This window comes from Phocoena sinus, chromosome 2 (assembly GCF_008692025.1).
Source record: "Phocoena sinus isolate mPhoSin1 chromosome 2, mPhoSin1.pri, whole genome shotgun sequence".
Lineage (NCBI taxonomy): Eukaryota > Metazoa > Chordata > Mammalia > Artiodactyla > Phocoenidae > Phocoena > Phocoena sinus.
The window spans coordinates 72,504,014-72,522,879 of record NC_045764.1 but is presented as its reverse complement, the minus strand read 5'-3'; the positions used below and the strand labels follow the sequence as shown (position 1 = coordinate 72,522,879).

Sequence of the window (18,866 nt, the reverse complement as noted above, 5' to 3'; positions counted from 1 at the left end):
GAGGCATGTGGGATCTTCCCGGACCGGGGCACGACCTGGTGTCCCCTGCATCGGCAGGCAGACTCTCAACCACTGCGCCACCAGGGAAGCCCAGTAGGTATTTTTTAATAGCTATATTTATATATACGATATGTTGGTAATGATGATAAAACCTGTCAATTCCAGTTTCATTGGGAGCCTTGGTGATGTGAGAGCCCACAGGGATAACAGCGGGTGCTGCCATGAGGCCACCAGTAAGACACAGCGGCCACAAAGTCCCCATGAGTACTGATGAGAAGTTACTTGTTCTTTCCCCTCCTCACAGATTTTGAGACAACTCCAGCAGCTGTTTTTTGGCCTTCAATTGTTATAGACAGATCATTCACAGAGGGCACAGTGTCATGCCGAGGACTTGTGCCACTGTGTGGGGAGGTGTTTAGGGTGATCACTTCTTGCTTGCCTGTGCCGTAGGCCATTCCCATTCTGTCTGAATCATACCCAGTTAAGTCTTGCCTGTGAAGGACCCAAACTAATCTTAAAGCCTTTCAGGAACCTCGAGGACTCCCAGCCGCCTGAACTCTTAGAGCCCTGACTTCATCTTACGATCACTTAGACACTGGAAGGACTTTGCATTCAGAGTGACATCAGCTCTTATTCCAAACTCATCACCCTGTACTGCTTGTTGGGGTCCTCTCTGTCTGAGGAGCAGCATCTGGTCTAGTAATGGCACTCAATGAGTATATGTGGCTGAATAAGTGAATAAATGGATGAATGCATTCTTTAAGAAGCGAGCATTTTGTATACCATTCCAGTTGGCTTCCTGCCACAGTGAAAAGCAGAATCAAGACTGAAACTCAGTTGTCTCTCTTTTTTAATAAGTTCTATGTAAGATTTAAGAACTAGAGTAGCCACAGCACTGCCCTGCCTGGTCTAAAAATTTTCTCCATTTAAAAACTACCTGAGTCATAGGGCTTCCCTGGTGGCACAGTGGTTAAGAATCTGCCTGCCAATGCAGGGGATATGGGTTCAAGCCCTGGTTTAGGAAGATCCCACATGCCGTGGAGCAACTAAGCCCGTACACCACAATTACTGAGCCCACGTGCTGTAACTACTGAAGCCCGTGCACCTAGAGCCCATGCTCTGCAACAAGAAAAGCCACCGCAATGAGAAAACCGCGGACCACAGCGAAGAGTAGCCCCCGCTTGCCACAACTAGAGAAAGCCCACATGCAGAAACAAAGACCCAACACAGCCAAATAAATAAAAATAATTTTTAAAGAATAGTCATTTAAAAAAAAAAACCAAACAAACCTACCTGAGTCATAAAATTATCTCACTGGCCACCTTTTAGGTAAGGGGGTGAGGTGGGGAGAGAACCCCTCAAGCAAGGCATGTTAAGTTGGTTCTCATTGAAGAGCCATTACCCTTCCTACCCTGTCCACTGGCCAAACGACCATCAATTATCTTTGTGTCTCTTTTGCAGAGAGGAATACCTTTTTAGAATGCTGTATTTTAAATTTTTATCCAAACAGCATATTAGGTGTTAATAATAATAGTAGCAGCTAATATTGTGGGTAGACTTTTCCAGCAACAAGATCTTTGCTATGTGTTATTTTAAGTGAGTTTTGCATGAACTGAGACTTGGTATGCATTGTAACTCTGGAATCGTAAGGTCATACAGACCCTAAGTGGTGGTACTGCCATTGAGACCCATGTGCTCTAACTCCAAGTCCAAATTTGTTTTCTCCGTAACATGATTTGTCTCAATATTAGTCAAGACAGTGGAAGAGATATGCTTGAAATTGGCTGAAAGATGGTTTTTTAAAATCTGAAGGAAATGGCCTAATTTTCTTAACAGATTATAATTTCTTTCTAATGCTTGTCCCTCTGTGATAAAAAGGAAGGAAGTCAAATAGAGGAATTGCATCCAACAGTATATCAAATAGTTCTGAAAGTCTTCCCAGTGGTGAGGATAATGAGGAATGGTAGGCCATCCAGGAGCCCATCATTTATGTGTGAAGAGCAGGCTCAGAAATAGTTACTCAGTGTTCAGTCTTTATGGAATACCTACTCATCTCCCAGGCTCTGTGCCAGGCCCTGGAGTCATGGTGGTAACTAGTCCTGGGTGGTGAGTACTGTCTGAGAGAGGAGTAGGCGGTGTGACAAACTGAATCTTGAACAAAGAGCAGAACTTCCCCTGGGGTTGAAAGGTAGCTTCTAACACCATCTTGAAGGCTACCATTCTCCCTTATCTACTCAAATCCTGTCCTTTGTTTAAGGCTGAGCTTATATCTCACCCTCAGCCTAATGTTATTCCCAACTGACTCTACCCAAAGTTCTGTCTTCATTCTGTGGGTACTTCTGGTCCTCTTGTCATTGCATCTGCTTTTTTCTATAACTTCTTTATTAGCTCATAGGGGAGTCCTCTCTCTGGGTGTGGGTCATATGTGTGTTGTGAGCATTTCGGCCCATGTATGCAGGTCCAGCCCTGTTCCATCTCATTTTTTTCTCGCGAAGCTCTCAGCACGGTATCTTGTACCTTATAAGTGACTGACCAATTATCAGCCTGCTCCGTTGCTTTCACCATAGCCCTGGATCTGATTCATCCTGTGTCTATGAGTTACTTGTGCCTCGATAATTATTTCTACAACTTAAGGTAGTTGTGTTGAAAGTAGGGGGAGTTTCCAGAGAAGGTTGTGAAAATAACTCAGTTGAAGGATGGACTTGCCTGGGGAGCTTCCTGTCTCATACAACGGAGGGGATGTTCTTACAAGGAAGAGAGCCATTCAGTTTCATCAAGATTAGAGTAATTGAAAGTGGTCTTGTGTTGTAGTTGAATTTATTTAAATTCCTGAAAAAATAGTGTATACTATAACTAAAGGCAAAAAAAAAAAAAATCAAACTCAAAAAATACAATTTTACCACTCCAATAAAACACTTACATAGTCTCTTCCATATTTTCCTGTAAGAATCCAAAATTCTACATATCTTCAATCGCAGTATCCTACAACGAGAAGCATTTTCCACGTTGCAGTCTAGTTCGTTGGATGGTATTCTAGCAAGACCAGGGACCCTGAAGGTAGATATACCCAGGTTAGAGTCCTCCCTGTCATTTACTATTTTTGTGACCTTAGGCAGAATAAACCCATATATTATACATATGCCTTTGCATACACCAGTAGCTACATCTGTGCCTACGTTTACATGTTCATAAACAAAACCTGTATTACTATGTATATTGACTGTGCTGTTAGTCATTTGTGTCAAAGTTGTACTAATTTCTTATATTTAGGAGAATGGGACTAATTGAAATATGAATTGAACCATAATTAGCCTGGCTAAGGGTATTAGTTTGCTAAGGCTGCCATAACAAAGAACCCCCAATTAGGTGGCTCAATCAGCAGAAATTGACCGTCTCACACTTCTGGAGGCTAGAAGTCCAAGATCAAGGTGTTCTTCCGAGGGCTAGAAGGGGAGGACCTGTTCCAGGCCCCTCTCCCCCCTTGGCTTGTAGATGCCTGTCTTCTTATGTCTCTTCACATCAGCTTTCCTCTATCCATGTCTCTGTGTCCAAATTTCCCCTTTTTATAGGGATACCAATCATTTTGGATTAGGGTCTGCCCTAATGATCGCCTTTTACCCTGATTATCTCTATAAATTCCCCATCTCCAAATAAGGGCACATTCGGAGATTCTTGGGGTTAGGACGTCACCATATGAATTTCAGGAGCCGGGGGCAGGGGGGACACAATTCAACCTATAACATTCTCTTAGGTGTTTTTGTTGGAGGACAAGATGAGTATCAATTTTATAAGCCATTACTGATAGGTGACAAAATTTTGTAGCATAATTCCTGTAGATGAGGCACTCACACTTTCAAAGTCAGGAAATGCTTCAGTCCTGCCATTTCTTTGGAGATCCTTATCCTTTGTTTCCCTCTCTCTTGACCCGTCTCTGTATTTTCTTCTGTTATTTTTCCATCTTTAGCTTAAGTTTTGTATTTGTTCTCGAAATCGTCTTTCAAGTAGTTTAGGTTATCGAGACTGATAATATGACACTATCTTAAAATAATAATTTAAAATACTATGCTATACTCACCCACACTGTCAAGAGTTCATCATTTCATGTCATAGCCCTGGGGACATGTTTATTTCTTCCCAGTGCTCCTGATGAAGTAATATTTTTGTACACAGACTTAAATTTGATTTGGTTTTGTCATTTAGAAGTGTACATCTTATCCATCACTCACTGATGAAATTGGCAGGACTTTTGATTTGGCTTTATTTTATTAAGTATAGGAAAATGGTACTCCATCCGAGCCCTTCAGTTTAGTTAATATCTCTCTTGTAATTCTGGTTCGATCTACTGGGCAGTTCTTGAAACTTGCACTTACAGAAAGCAGAGCATTGATATTTATCAGACACATCCATGCTATTTTCTTTGGTAAAGTCTAGTCTAATCCTTTTTTCTGTCTGTCATTTCCACTGTTTGCAATACATTTTAAAATTTATGTTAAGCATTTATCTTTCCTCTGCCTCTTTTCTGTAAATCTGGTTTACTGCCCATGCCACATGTTTTTCCCCCATTCATGCCTTTTGTCAACTTGTTTGATAGGGTCCTTTGCAGCCTGAGTCCTTGATAGCAGACTCATTCTGTGGGGTAGATTGAATTATAAAATCTAATAGATTGATTACTGGTTTTTCTAGTTGTTAATGCATATTCATTTAGCTAACCTATAAATCAAACTGCTGATGTCTGTACATTCAGATTTTTTCTTCTTGCCTTAACATCTTCGGGGTTGCTCTTTAAAAATACTGATGGTTCCTTAAAAAAAAAAAATCTAGCTTAAGAAAATCTGAAATAAAGAACAAGAGTTTTTAAAAAGACAAATCCTCTCATGGCCTTATTTATAATAGTAAAAACAAGTAGCTGATGTACACAAAAAGGAAGATAGAGCAAAGTAAATTATGATGCCTTGCATTGCTGTGTTATGCATCTATTTAAAACAATGTTTCTAAAAAGTTTGCAGTATTGTGGAAAATGATTATTGTGTTATTAGAATGGAAGAAAGCATCAGGATGCAGAATTCTATACAATGTGTCATCTCAACCTACTTAAAATTATACATAAACAACACAAAGGAGATGTGCCAGAATGTTAGCAGTGCTTATTATCCTTGAGTGAGGTGAGGCCAGACAAAAGGCCGGATTCTGGTAGATCTGGGTTTAAACCTCCCCTTACACCTGTGTGTGCCTGTTGCTTAGGAGACACAGCCTCTTAAGCCTGATTATCCAGAGCAAACAGGACTCTCTCATTGACTCATTAAGTCAAGTGCTTATTAGTTCAGTGTATGACGTGTAATAATGCAACCGGTGAAAGTTTGTTAGTAAAAAACAATACACATCTCACCCATTTTACCACTCTCCTAAGCCAAGCCCTACGTTTATTTTTCCATGTTTCTTTCTGTTTTAAAAGCACACAGTTGGAGGCACAGCCCCCAGTGCAGTGGCCTCTGTCAAGCCATGTAACCACTGTGTCCTGGTTGCCTTCACTGGGTGAAGCCTAAACTCCTTAGCATGGGGTTATGGTGAAGATTCAGTGACTACAAAAAGGGCTTAGAACCAGTGCCAGACACATAATCGCTTATATGTTCCCTGCTTTTCTTTTTGATTTAAGAAATTTAAAAACTAAATGTAGTTAAGGAATTCGGGAGATTGGGAAAGTTATAGCAAAGATTTATTTATCTGGTAGAAAGCTGGACTTGATGATGTCTAAGTCTGAGATTTGGGATACCACAGGCTATGTTAAGTGTAACTGAAACACTGCAAGTTTTAGATATAAAATGAGGGTGATCTTGGAATGAGTAGCCATGGAAAATGAAGATACTTTGGAAAATCTAATCTCATGAGTAATTGCTAGGATTGGCACTCTGATAATATGTTAATGGACTTTAAATCTCCAGAAATGTAAGTTTTAGTCACATCCCTTGGTTTGTTTCCATTCTCCACATAAGTGCCAGATTTTTAGGTCTGGGCTCTAACAGAAATGCACTTCTGATTTATGGTTAATGGATTAACATAGAGAAACAGCAAGAATATGTTTTTAATACTTTCTGTTTTCTTCAGAATCCGTCCTTGCCAAAACCATGCACTATTACCTTTTTGAGTGATGGATGATGCTGGTGGTTTGTAGCCTGGAATTCAGCCGTCTGAGGTCAGCAGTGAAAACCCTTTCAGTGAAAGAAAATGGAGCCAGGAAGTGGGAGATTTCTTCAGTTTCTTAATTAAGTGAAACCAAGCATGATGGTTTGCCTTGTCACCTCACAACTGAAGTCCACATTGGCAGCTAGCCTTCAGTCAGGTGTGTGCTGTTTTAGCATTAAATTAGGCACAAGCATGAGGAAGGTGACCTGAGGGGGAACGTGTGTGCAGTTCTTTTCACGCATTCTCCCAGGTTCAGTCTGGAGCACACTGAATATATTTTTCCCATCTCATTGTAGAACAAAGCTCTCTTTTTTTCCCAAGTAAAAGCTAGTCTATCTGTACCCATCCCAGGAGTGTGTGCCTTTAGTGATAAAGCTTGTGTTTATCAGCATCGGCAGTAGCCTAAAGAATCTTTCTTAGGATTTTACAGGCTTGTCACCAAGGGTCAGAAGAAATTATGGGATGCGTTTATTCCCAGTTAGCCAAATGAATGGTGAATAATTCACAGTTCTCATGGTCTTGACCTTCACTTCTGTTTTTCTTCTGTTTTTCTTCTTAGACCTGACCTTTTATTTCTCTCTCTCTCTCTCTCTCTCTTTTTTTTTTTTGTAAACAGCCTCAAATCATTTGAATGAGTTAGGGTATAAGAGAATTCAAAATCAGAGTTAAGAGCCTTCTTCCTTACTTGTCAGAGGAAGGAAGTAGCAGGACTGAAAGGTAACACGCAAAAGGGACTAAGACGTGTGGATGATTTATTCAGCTGTCTCGGCAAGCATAGGCAAACAGTGGGATTGCTGGAAAGCCAGCACTGCCTTCCTAGTAGTCTGATGGGAAACAGCAGTATATGCCACACACAGGCCAGGGATTCACCTATGCTCCCAGATCCTCTGTCTTTGTCTGTGAAATGGGGGTGCAAAACAAAACCTATTTTCCTTTGTAACCTGTTGAGCACATCAAGTAAAAAGACACCTGTGAAAGTGCCATGAAACTGTTCCGTGCCAAATGGACACGAGGCATAGCATCTCTTGGTTGTTTCAGTGGGGACTTCCCCCTGGGAAGGCTACAGATGAGTGTCTGAGAGCCTAGGAGAGGAGAGGGGTTTCTGCCAGCTGGGATGGTTGGAAAGACTAGTTTCTCAAAGCAAAGCTTGATGCTGGTGAGTAACCAGGAAGAATGGAGAAGCATGGTGGTGCATTTCAGACCGATGTATGCCACACAGGGGAAAATAACTGAGTGATGCAGGGATTGAAAATATATTTGTTCTGTTAAAATGGAGAGTTCTTACAGTGTGAGATGGGAAATGGGTGAATGGGGGGGCCCAGACCCTGGAGCTAAGCAGTTTGAGCCTGATTACCCATCTATTTCAAAATGCTGTATGTATTAAAAATTGGCTCTAAGCAAATTATAACGCTATAAACACATAGGTGTCTGCTCCCCTTCCTTTTAGCGGGTCTTCCTATGCTTCTCTGCTCGTTGCCCTTTTTCAACAGTGCCAGGTTCTGGACTGGTCTGCACTAAACTATCCCTCCCACCTCAGAATTTCTTGGTAATTAGGAATCATCTTTAGTAAAGGAGAGCTCTCAGCTCCTTTGCTTGAAAGGTTCTAAAACTTAACTTTCTAAGACAGTGATGAATGCAAATGCCTGCTTTTACAGCAAAATTTAACTGGACACAAATCATTACGACCAACTATGTACTTAGCAATGGAGTTTCAGGTGCCAGTGCCGGGAGCCGGCTGGGGACGGGAGGGTAAGTTGGAGGGTAAGTTAGAGCCTCGGAGGGCTCTAATCACACCACACCTGTAACCAACCCTGTTCATTGTGGCAACGTGGGAAGTTCTGGTTGTGGTTTGCTACCAGTGTGACCTTGAGAAGATCAGTTGATCTCAAGATTATAGTTTCTTCATCTGAACATGGAAAACAATCTCAGAGGTTTTTTCCCATCATTCTGTATTCACCGTTGTATGCACGCTTTGGTTCTCTTGATGACTTGCACCTCCATACATGCATTAAACAAATACTTAGCCCTTCTCTCTGGCAGGTACTTGATGGTGAGCGATATACATGGTCCCTGCTCTCAGGGAGCTTCCAGTTATTCCCACCTGGTGTGGATTTGGTTTTCTTTTGTTTCTCATTTGCCAAAATAAGGAACTTCATCTTGTGAGCCATGAGGTTTAGTCTCTGTGGTCAGTGTAAATGGTTGCGGATGAGTAGAAATAGTGGGGTCTGCTGGATGTTTGCTCTCTGTTCATCCTTGAGTCATGAGGTGAGTGTAAATAATTCCTAATGACAAATTTAGAAAAAAAATTGGCGCACGTCTTTCCATGATGTGCATATTAATTCCACAAACATTTATTAAGCATCTACTTGTGGTGGGCACTGTGCTATGGCCTTAGCTTTCAAGGCATCTCTGGGTAGCCGTGGCCCAGTTACAATGGGTTCTTACTTGTCAGATGGGCTTTCCCCCCTCCTGCCTTTCAGAGGAGCAGGTAAGGGGTGGAGAGACGGGGAAGCTCCGGGGCATTTCTTTGAGAGCAGAATCATTCACAGGAGATAGAAACACAGATGAATAATAGCTTCTATATAGGCCCACATTTTATGCCGACATTCAGTTATGTGATGCATGCTGTCACCAAACAGAGCTGTATTTTGCCTGCTGAGAGAGGAACAGACCTACAGAAGGGGTCAGGCACAGCCATCGTAATTGGGTTCAGCAGTCTTCCAATGGGTCAGAATGGAGTCAGCGGCTGGAGGGGGAGGTGGGTAGCTCTTACTCTCCTGCAGATCCAGGGCTGCACTGAGGCTTGGTGGCCTGTCGCTGTGGTCCTGCCAGCTGAGTGCCACTCCTCTGCTGTACAGCAGAGTATGCAGAACCAATGGCACCTCACGTGGGTTACTCCTGGGCAGAGGACATGTTGTGATACCAGCCCTGCCCCACAGGGGGAGGTGTTCTTTCCTTTGGCCTCCTGGATTGAGGGAATTCAACTAACATGCAAGAGCGACAGCTAGGAGTGCTAGGAGTTACCTGATCCACAGAAACGTTCCACTTCAGGGCTCATCCTTTGATAGTTCTGCATCTAGAAAAATCACGTTGTGAGATATGAATGAGGATGAACACAGGAACTGTGTAGTGAAAAGGGTTACTAGAAGGTCAGCTCCAACTAGGCAGGAATCTTGTCTGTCTTTGCTTCCCGAGTGCCCCTAATAGTATCTAGTATACGATAGATGCAGAATAAATAATAAAATGAATTTCGCAGCTCAGGTGGAGGCTGAACACAGTATGCTGTTTTCAGTGTTTGTCCAAGCGCCATGACTAATAAATAATAATAACAAACCCTGACCCTATACTTTCTTTGTGCCTTTGACATGTATGAACTTCTTTAGTTCTCTAACAATCTTTGAGGTAGATTTATTATTGTCTCCTATTTTGGAGAGGAGTAGACTGAGGCAGATGGCACTTAAGTGACCAGCCTAGGGTGGCAGCTGGTAAGGCAGGGGTGGGGTTGGAACACCATGGCCCTCACCAGGGCAGAGAGCCAAGGGGTGGTTGCCCATCTTGACCACCATTGCTTTTGGAGAGGAGGAGGTCTTGGCTGAGTTGGGCTTGTTTGTCCCAGGGTGGACTGGGGTGAGCCTGCAGCCTGCATTGCTGCCATCATACTGGGCTGTTTACAGCTCCCTGGGACTAAAAAGTGTTTACTTTGAAAGGAGAGAATGTCTGGGTTTCATCACTGGTGAAACTATTGGCTCATCTTCCACAATGGATGGCACAGAAGGGTTTCTGTCTCGGTCCAGGTGACCTTCACACATACAATCAGGGCCAAAATGGTCAGAGTGAGAAGCGATTATGCAAAGGAAAGTAATGGATGGTTTATGCCTCTACACCCTGTCTTTTTTTTTTTTTTTTTTTTTTTTTTTTCGGCCATGCCACGCAGCTTGCAGGATCTTAGTTCCCTGACCAGGGATCGAACCCAAGCCAACAGGATTGAAAGTGTGGAGTCCTAACCACTGGACTGCCAGGGAATTCCTGTACCCTATCATTTAGCAAAAAATGAACAGGGACTTAAAGTTCAACTAGATAGACATTTAACTTGGGGCAGAAGAAGAGCAAGGATAGGATCATAAAATAGAGGCGAATTAGACACTAACAGTACTGCGAGAAACGGCATACACGTTCGGCCCTCAGCCTTCGTGCAGCCAAACCAGAAGAGGAAGCCTGGTCAGCTCTCCTAGGCTCCCAGCCTGGAGGGACAGGAATTAGCAGGAGGGGTGAGGTTACAGGAAAGTGGACATTGAGGGTCAGTTGTAGTCAGGGTCAGTGCTGTGCTGACCTGAAAACATCACAGCGGAGAGAGGGGAAAAGTCAAGTTTTATCATGGCGTGTCGTCAGAGCTGCATGATTTTCTTAGGGCTTGAATGGATCTATAGTGAGACTTCTCACGGGCGTTGAATACACGCTCAGCTTTCGCTGGCATCTCTAGGTTGCTTTATGCTTTAATCCTACCTCCTTTCTGCCGCAAGTCAGGACACTTTATTCCAACAAATGTCTGTTCTGCACGTCTCTCATGGTGTCTAGAGGAGGGCTAGAAACAGCTCATTGCCGTGCTCCCCATGGGATGGTGATTAAATCGCCATCCACTTTGGATTCAGACCTCACTGAGGTTTTTCTGTGTGGGGGATCCTCTTGCGTGATAGTAGGAAAAGTACCTTGGCTTTATACATAATTTTGTCGTTTATAAAGCATTTTTATGTGCATAATTTGCATTTTTTAAAACATTCCCATGCAGGAAATTGTCGGTCTTGTTTCATGCTTTCATACTTGGGAACACTGAGTCATAATAAAACAGAGAGCCAAGAGTAAGTAGAAGAAATTGGAGCCTTTTAGTTTTTGACGACCGTGCAGAGCTCGTTCAGAGTGACTGATGTGGATTTTTTGTTTTTTTGCGTAACGTGTTCCCGTATAGTGAAACTGATGCTTTTCGCAGTGGTTGTTTTGAGATGGTAGACCGTGAAATAAATCTCTGGTGTCCCTTATTCCGTTCAACATCTGCCCTGAGCTAAGGATAGTGGCCTCCATTGTGAGATGTCAGGATAAGGAGAATGGGGGAGGAGCTGGCCAAGCAGCACGTGCCTCCTGGGAGGCTCCTTTCATGGGAGTTGGTGGCTTTCTGCTCTCTGAAAAGCAGAGAGAGAAGGTCCAAGGCATCGACAGGCTGGGACTGAACCTGGACCACACACTCCTTGTCCAGCGCCCTTTGCTTGAACCAAGACTCACCCTCTCCTCCCCTCTCCTCTCACACACACGGGCAGCGGCATTGTGTGGCGAGGCACCTGCCTCCAGTAAGGACACTTAGCTGTCCTGGGACTGCCCCCAAGGGCCGTAATAAGGGGAAACCAGGTCTGTATAGATGCTGGCTAGAAAGGGAGGTTGCAGCATCCATGTGGTGAATTGTTTCTGGAGAAAAAGCCTTCAAAGCATAAATCAGAGCTACCGCCTGTTCCGCCACCCCTTCCATCAGGCCTCTGTACTTGTTGGGCCAGCTCCCCTCCTCACTTGTCTTGTAGACCTGCTGCTCTGGCCTTACCCCCGCTCTTTTCCCGGCTGCCAGAGACCTCCAAGCAGCCAGATTCCGCTGTCCTGTCTCAGCACCCCTCTTCCTGAACTGTGATTCGCATTTGACACACGTGATCTCTCCCTCCTGCTTGAGGCACTTTCCCTCTGGTCCTACCCTCTCTCCATGTTCCTCCCTCCCCTACCACTAGGTCTCCTTGCGGGCTCCTTCTTGTCCTGATTCTAGAACACTGTTCCAGGACCCAGACCTCAGGTCTCTTCCCTCTCATGCTCACTCCCTAGATGATCTTTCTAGCCCCAAAGACTTGAACGTGACGACACTCCCGCACCCCGCATCGTATCTCCAGTTTTGTGTTTGCTCCACCTCTCGCTGAATACATCCCAGAGAAATTCCTTAGCAACTTTTCACCCCAGACCTGTGCTTCCAGCAGCTTCCTCCCCCTCAGTCAACGGCTTCTTCATTTTTCCGGTTGTTTTGGATAGAAATGTTCCTTCCCTGTCATACCTTTCCTGCTTCTCTTCTTGTCTTCTGCTTCCCCATGTTCTGGGCTTCTTTCCCGTGTTGCTCATTGATTCTGCACCTTCTGTCCTGCAGCCCCCCGTTCCTCAATTTGCCCGTTTCTCCTCGCTCCCCTCTGTGTCTTCTACTTCCGTCTGAGCTCTCCCGTGTGGTCTGTCCTGCTGCGCATTTCTGCTCTCGGCCCCGTGTCGTGGCTCTGCCTTTCCCGGCGATTGAGTCTTTCTCTGCTTGGCTACAGGGACCATTCATTTGCTCTTCAGAAAGTCCAGTTATTAGCCTGGGAAGGGATGCTTTCATGCAGGGATAGTTATACTGGACTACTTCCTATTCTCAGGGGATGGAAGATACTAACCATCTCACTCTCTCTGCTGTGTTGTGTAAACAGCACCCATGATGTCATCAAGTTTCCCACTGACTGTTATCGCCAGCTATGCTCGTGGATCTCACCGTTTCAGGAAACCCCACAGTTGTCACCAGCTGCAGGGGAAAAACTAACCCACGGAGTGATTTACACCCCAGCAAATTTGTCAGTTTATCCCTAGAGTTTATATTTGTATTTTTATTGAAGTATAGTTGATTTACGATATTTTAGTTTCAGCTGTACAGCATAGTGATTCAGTATTTTTGCAGATGATACTCCATTGTAGGTTATGGCTGTAGGTTATAGCTTATAAGATAATGGCTGTAATTCCCCGTGCTACACAGTATATCCTTGTTGGTTGTTTATTTTATACATAATAGTTTGTATCTGTTAGTCTCATACCCCTAATTTGTCCCTCCCCCTTTGGTAATCACAAGTTTGTTTTCTTTATATGTGAGTCTGATTCTGTTTTGCATATACATTCATTTGTATTATTTTTTAGATTCCACGTATAAGTGATACCATACAGTTTGATTTCTTCGAATTGGAGAGTTGGTTGGTTAAATATGCCTATTAAAAAGAGTTGGGTAGAGCATGTTACAGGCATACCTTGTTTCATTGCACTTTGCTTTACTGTGCTTTGCAGCGACTGTGTTCTTTTGTTTTTTGTTTTTTAACAAATTGAAGGTTTGTAGCAACCCTGACTCAGACGAGTCTATCAGTATCGCCATCTTTCCAACAGCATTTGCTCACTTCATGTCTCTGTGACCCGTTTTGGTAGCCCTTGCAATATTTGAAACTTTTTCATTATTATATTTGTGATGTTACTATTGTAATTGTTTTGGGGAGCCCTGAACCACACCTGTACACGTGACAGGAAACTTAACTGACAAATATGTGTTCTGACTGCTCCACTGACCAGCCGTTCCCACATCTCTCTCCCTCTCCTCAGGCCTCTCTATTCCCTGAGAAACAACAGTATTGAAACAACAGTATTGAAATTAGGCCAATTAATAAACCAACGGTGTCCTCTTAAGTGGTCAAGTAAGTGGAAGAGTCACACGTTTCTCACTTTAAGTCAAAGCTAGAAATGATTTAGTTAGTGAGGAAGCCAAGACAGGCTGAAAGCTAGGCCTCTTGCAGAGGCCTCTTCCTAGCAGAGGAAAAGTTCTGGAAAGAAATCAAAAGTGCTATAGAGAAATCCTTTGTGAAAGGAAGAGTCGATCAATACGGCACAAGACATTGCTGTCTTAAGTAATGGCCACAGCCACCCCCATTTTTAACCACTACTACCCTGGTCAGTCAGCATGGCCCTCCACCAGCAAAACCGTTACGACTTGCCGATCGCTCAGAGGATGGTTAGCATTTTTTAGCAATAAAGTATATTCTGATAGTATATATGTATTTGGTTTTTTTTAGACATCATGGTATTGCACACTTAATAGACCATAGTATGGTGTAAACATGACTTTTATATGCACCGGGAAACCAAAAAGTTCGTGTGACTCACTCCATTTCGATATGCACTTTATCGTGGTGGTCTGGAACCAAACCCACGACATCCCCGAGGGATGCCTACGTATGTGGCTTTACAAGACCTCAATATTGTAGATGGAAAATCATCAGATATTTTGAACAACTCAATCTAGTCACTGCCCAGGCTGTAGTAAATTAATTCTGTTTAGGGCAGATTGTCAGTGAATACTGCTATGGTTTGTTGAGAAGTGTATCTTGACATTTCTCAAATAAGAAATATTTTCATGTTTTCATGGGCCAAATTTATGCGGAAGCTAAGCAGAACTCAGAATGACTTTACAGTTGGACAGCGTAAATGGTTGTTGCATGAGAGAGTGTACACACCTTGCCCATGGATACCAGAGCATCTGTTGAAAACTGTCCTCTGTATCCAAGTGACTGTAGTCGCTGGATGTTAGGAAGCCAGTGGTTAGTGAGGCTTGCTGAGAAGCAACGCCTTAGAGGCTCCCACCCCTGGTCAGCCCGCTGCCCTCTCTGCCTGTCGCCACCTGATTGCTTCTTAGCACTTGCATTCCCAGAGGGAGCTGTGGCCCAGGTTTACTACGTGTAGATTCTCTAATAAAAGACGAGAAAGGAGTGTGAGATTGAAACTCCTGGGGATTTGTTATCCATGCAGCTCTAGGATTCTAATAGCTACTCACTGTGAAATGCCTTATTTTGGTTGCCAGGATGACAGTGAGCTGGGTAAGTCTGTGTTGGCTTCTCAGGTGCAGGGAAGATGCCTCCCTCTGTGTCCAAGGCTTGCATTGATAGAGGCTGGCCTGAGTTGGGGGGTAAGGGGCCAAGGAATGGAGCAGGTAGTTGAAGTCACCCAGAAGCCACCAACTCAGAAAATGCATTAAATGACTGGACTTAAAATGTAAAAAGAAGGCTTTTACAAAATAATTCAAACCCAGCCTAAGCACCTATCTATTTTTAAAGCCATTGAACTGGATAAGAAGCAAAATATCCCAGGCGTTTGTCTGAATGAAAGAACAACTAAATTGGCATTTTCTTCACTTTGAGACCCCTGAGGAGTCTGAAGCTGCCTGGCACACCGGGTGTTTAAGATAAGCCGCTCTGGCCTCATTAGTGATGGCTGTGCCTTGGCCTGGCACTGAGGTCCCCTCAGGATTCAGTTCTTCTGTGCATTATGAAGGGCAGATAGCAGCGTATGGCTCCTTGATTGCAGGGAAATGGAAACAGAGTGGCCAGTTGGCTGTCTCCTGGTGATGGGGCTGGGCCTCCAAGCCAGGTCTTCTGGTACGAGATGTGGTAGAGTTTGGCCGTGAGAAGCACCCCAGAGGGCAGAGGTGCCTCTTCCCTGTTCCCAGGAGCTGCTGGGGAGGGAGCCCCGCAACTGAGGGTGCTGACAGGCATTGTCAGGAGACAGCAGTGGGCGCCCAGGACACTCAGCCTCTCACCTGGAGGGCACTCACCTGGGAAATTCCACTCTCCCTGGGGAAACCCCAAGTAGGGAGCAGCCTTGAGGAAGGAGCCTTGGTGAACTCCTGTGGTTCCCTCCTTCCAAGGGGCTCTCCTTGCCACACTGTGATAATGGTAACTCCACGACTGCTGCTGTCCTATTCTCAAATTTTCAAAAGTTATTTTTTAACTTGTGTTGTTTTTATCCGGAGCCTTCTCTTTAATTGCCATTTTATTTTCTTTCGATTTTTAAAGCTGATTCAGACTCTAACGTTTTTTTTCTAATGGACAGTTATCATGAACGTCACGGTTTGTTCGTTTGTGTTCCCCAGACATTCTAAGTGAGAGTCATCTGGAAAAATGGTGGCCCTGTCCTTAAAGATCTGTGTCCGCCACTGCAACGTGGTGAAGACCATGCAGTTTGAACCATCGACGGCAGTGTACGACGCATGTCGAGTCATTCGGGAACGGGTACCCGAGGCACAAACTGGCCAAGGTAGGCCATTGGTTATTTACTGGCTGCTTGAAATGTGTTTGTATGTTTTCCCCTTAATAGCTAAGGAAACGGAGACTCTGAATGGTACACAGGTGTGTATGTTTCAAATGAAATGTCTTCTTATCCTGGACATTACTTGCCTCCTGTGTGAGATTTGTAATGACAATGATCACAGCTGCCAGCGAACCATCCTCATTGTCATGACCCTTCCATACATCAGCATTGCGCTCTGTTTACAAGTCACTTTTTGTTATAAAGCCCCATAGAGTACAGATGAAGCTGCTCTGACAGTTACCGCTTTTGTATATCCTGAGCGCTGTTTCACATGCCTGAAAACTTTCCACTGCTAGCAGCCTGAAGAAGACTGGAACAGCCATCAGGACCCAGGGCAAGCCTTATATTTCAAGTACTTTGCAGGGGCTTTATCATCTTTGTCTTAAACTTAAAAAAAATATTTCTGATACATGTTGTGTTTAATGTTTGGTTGAACCACTGACCACTGTTAATCTGACTTTAAACAAGAGTCATTCATACAATTTTATTTTCCGTTTCCCTTTGTCTTCTCTCTACATTTCCTTCTTTTATCTAGTATTTAATGCTTGAGAAATTGGGGTTACTCCTAAATTAATAAGCCTTTAGTGTGAAAATGGAATAAAACTTTCCTTAAAAATTGGAATCATAAAAATCAAACGTTCAAAGATAGCTATTGTTAGGCCTGGGTCTTCTTGAAAAGATCTGTTACTCACAAAAGCACGAATCTTTTGGTCCAAAAGCAATATCTATATTATTCAAAACACTGTTATTTCTAGATTACCTAAAAATCAGAATAAAGTTTGCCCACATTCCCAACCTTACTTAAGATCTGGTTGTCCAGTCATATCTGGTGTTTTTACTTTTCTGTTACTGTTTATTCCCAGATTTTTAAAACTTTGTTTGGGTTGGATTGCAGTAAAACTCTGGTGAAGATACAAACCTTTATAGATCTTGAAATTGTTTTTCTAAGAAACAACAGGAGCTCTGGCCCTCATCTGGGTCTCTGAGGTTTCCTTGAATCACATTTAGGAAGAAAGAGGTCTTGAGACAGGAAACGATACTGCTTTCCTCCTTCCTCCACCCGCTTATACTTCCTGGGTCGGATTAAAGGATTTCTGTGAAGAAAACAGGGTTTAACTCTCCAACTTTACTCATAATTTGGTGGCATGGGGAGCAGCGACTTCGTCTCACACGGAACTCTTCCTTTTATTTTGTAATGGTATGTGGGGGTGATGGAGGGATTATTCCAAGTGTCAAGGCTCCATCTTTGCTTAAGTGGCCTTGGCTTGAGTGATTATGTGCATAGTTTCTCCACAGCTGTCTTACCATTCTTCCTGGGTTCTTGGCCTGGCTTTTACAGCATGTGATAGGGAACAAAGCCCAATTCAGTTAGAAGGAAATTTGGACCGCTTTGTTCTCGGCGTTTCCCTAAATTTTAGACACGACTGCTGCCCACTTGTTTTAAGAAACATGACCCCTGTATGTGGGTGTTGGTTTTGCAGCTCAGCTCTCATTCCTCCCCATCTGCTTTAGTCCCAGTGGCTGCCCATGTTGTCAGAATGAAGTATTTCTCTAGTGAAGGAGAACCCCTTGCCAAGTCAGCAGACTCAAGAGCCTGGAAGTCAGTGATGGCGTCATCATCACTTTGTTTTTTATTTTTCTTTCTGTTTTTCCTCCAGCTTCTGACTATGGGCTGTTCCTCTCAGATGAAGACCCCAGGAAAGGAATTTGGCTGGAAGCAGGCAGAACACTGGATTACTACATGTTGCGAAATGGGGTATGCTGTTGATCTTTTTTTTATTTTTTTCATCACTTTGTCCCTAGGCCTTCCATAGAAGCTAACATGATTATGCTTCAAAGAAAAAGAGAGATTCAACAACCTATTTTGATTCAAGGGCACTTTATTCTTTTTTTTTTTTTTTTGCGGTATGTGGGCCTCTCGCTGTTGTGGCCTCTCCCGTTGCGGAGCACAGGCTCCGGACGCACAGGCTCAGCGGCCATGGCTCACGGGCCCAGCCGCTCCGCGGCATGTGGGATCTTCCCGGACCAGGGCACGAACCTGTGTCCCGTGCATCAGCAGGCGGACTATCAACCACTGCGCCACCAGGGAAGCCCACAAGGGCACTTTATTAATAGTTTTGATGTAATATACTTCGTAAAGGCCGTCCAGGTTAGTGATAGAAAATATCAGCAGTCCAAATTCTTGAAACTCCACAAAGTAATTAAAGCAGCATGAGGTAATGATTTTAAGCTGTTTCCACATGCCATTGTTGGACTTGGTAGTTATGAAACATAGCATCTTCCTGTAAGTATGTAGGAAGTACCCTGGTGACTGGTGATAGAAAGTAAGCATAGAGAGAGAACAAAAATATAATCCTAAAGGTAGCCAGAAATTAAATATTAATCAGTGTTTTGCTTTTATAAAAAAGTTCACATTAGATATGAGTTTAATAACAGTAACAGTAACAATAAAAAATTGTGTTATGGAAGTAGGAAAAAAATAATTATTAAAAAAGTGTTAACAGGGAACTATATTCAGTATCTTGTAACAGCCTATAATGGAAAATTATATATATATATATATATATATATATATATATATATATATATATATATATAAAAAACACTGAATCACTTTGCTGTTCACCTGAAACTAACACAATATTAGCTTAACCCCCGAAATATATTGGGTTTTGGTTTACGGAATAGACACATCGGATTGGTCAGTACTCCATAAGCAGGAGCAAAGTATGAGTTGCCATTAA

General features: G+C 43.3%; 1 protein-coding gene across 3 annotated transcripts in view; it reads left to right on the top strand.

The window, feature by feature from the left end:
* The window catches only part of TLN2 (talin 2), a 440,641-nt gene that overhangs the window by 224,937 nt on the left and 196,838 nt on the right, over positions 1–18,866 (top strand). For 2 of the 3 annotated variants that reach the window (XM_032622981.1, XM_032622982.1), the window contains 2 exons: positions 15,905–16,068; positions 17,781–17,878. In XM_032622981.1, coding sequence (XP_032478872.1) covers positions 15,933–16,068; positions 17,781–17,878 — 234 coding nt within the window. In that variant the 5' untranslated portion in view covers positions 15,905–15,932. Of the gene's footprint in view, positions 1–15,904; positions 16,069–17,780; positions 17,879–18,866 lie in introns of those variants that run through there. The other variant, XM_032622983.1, reaches the window with a different exon arrangement.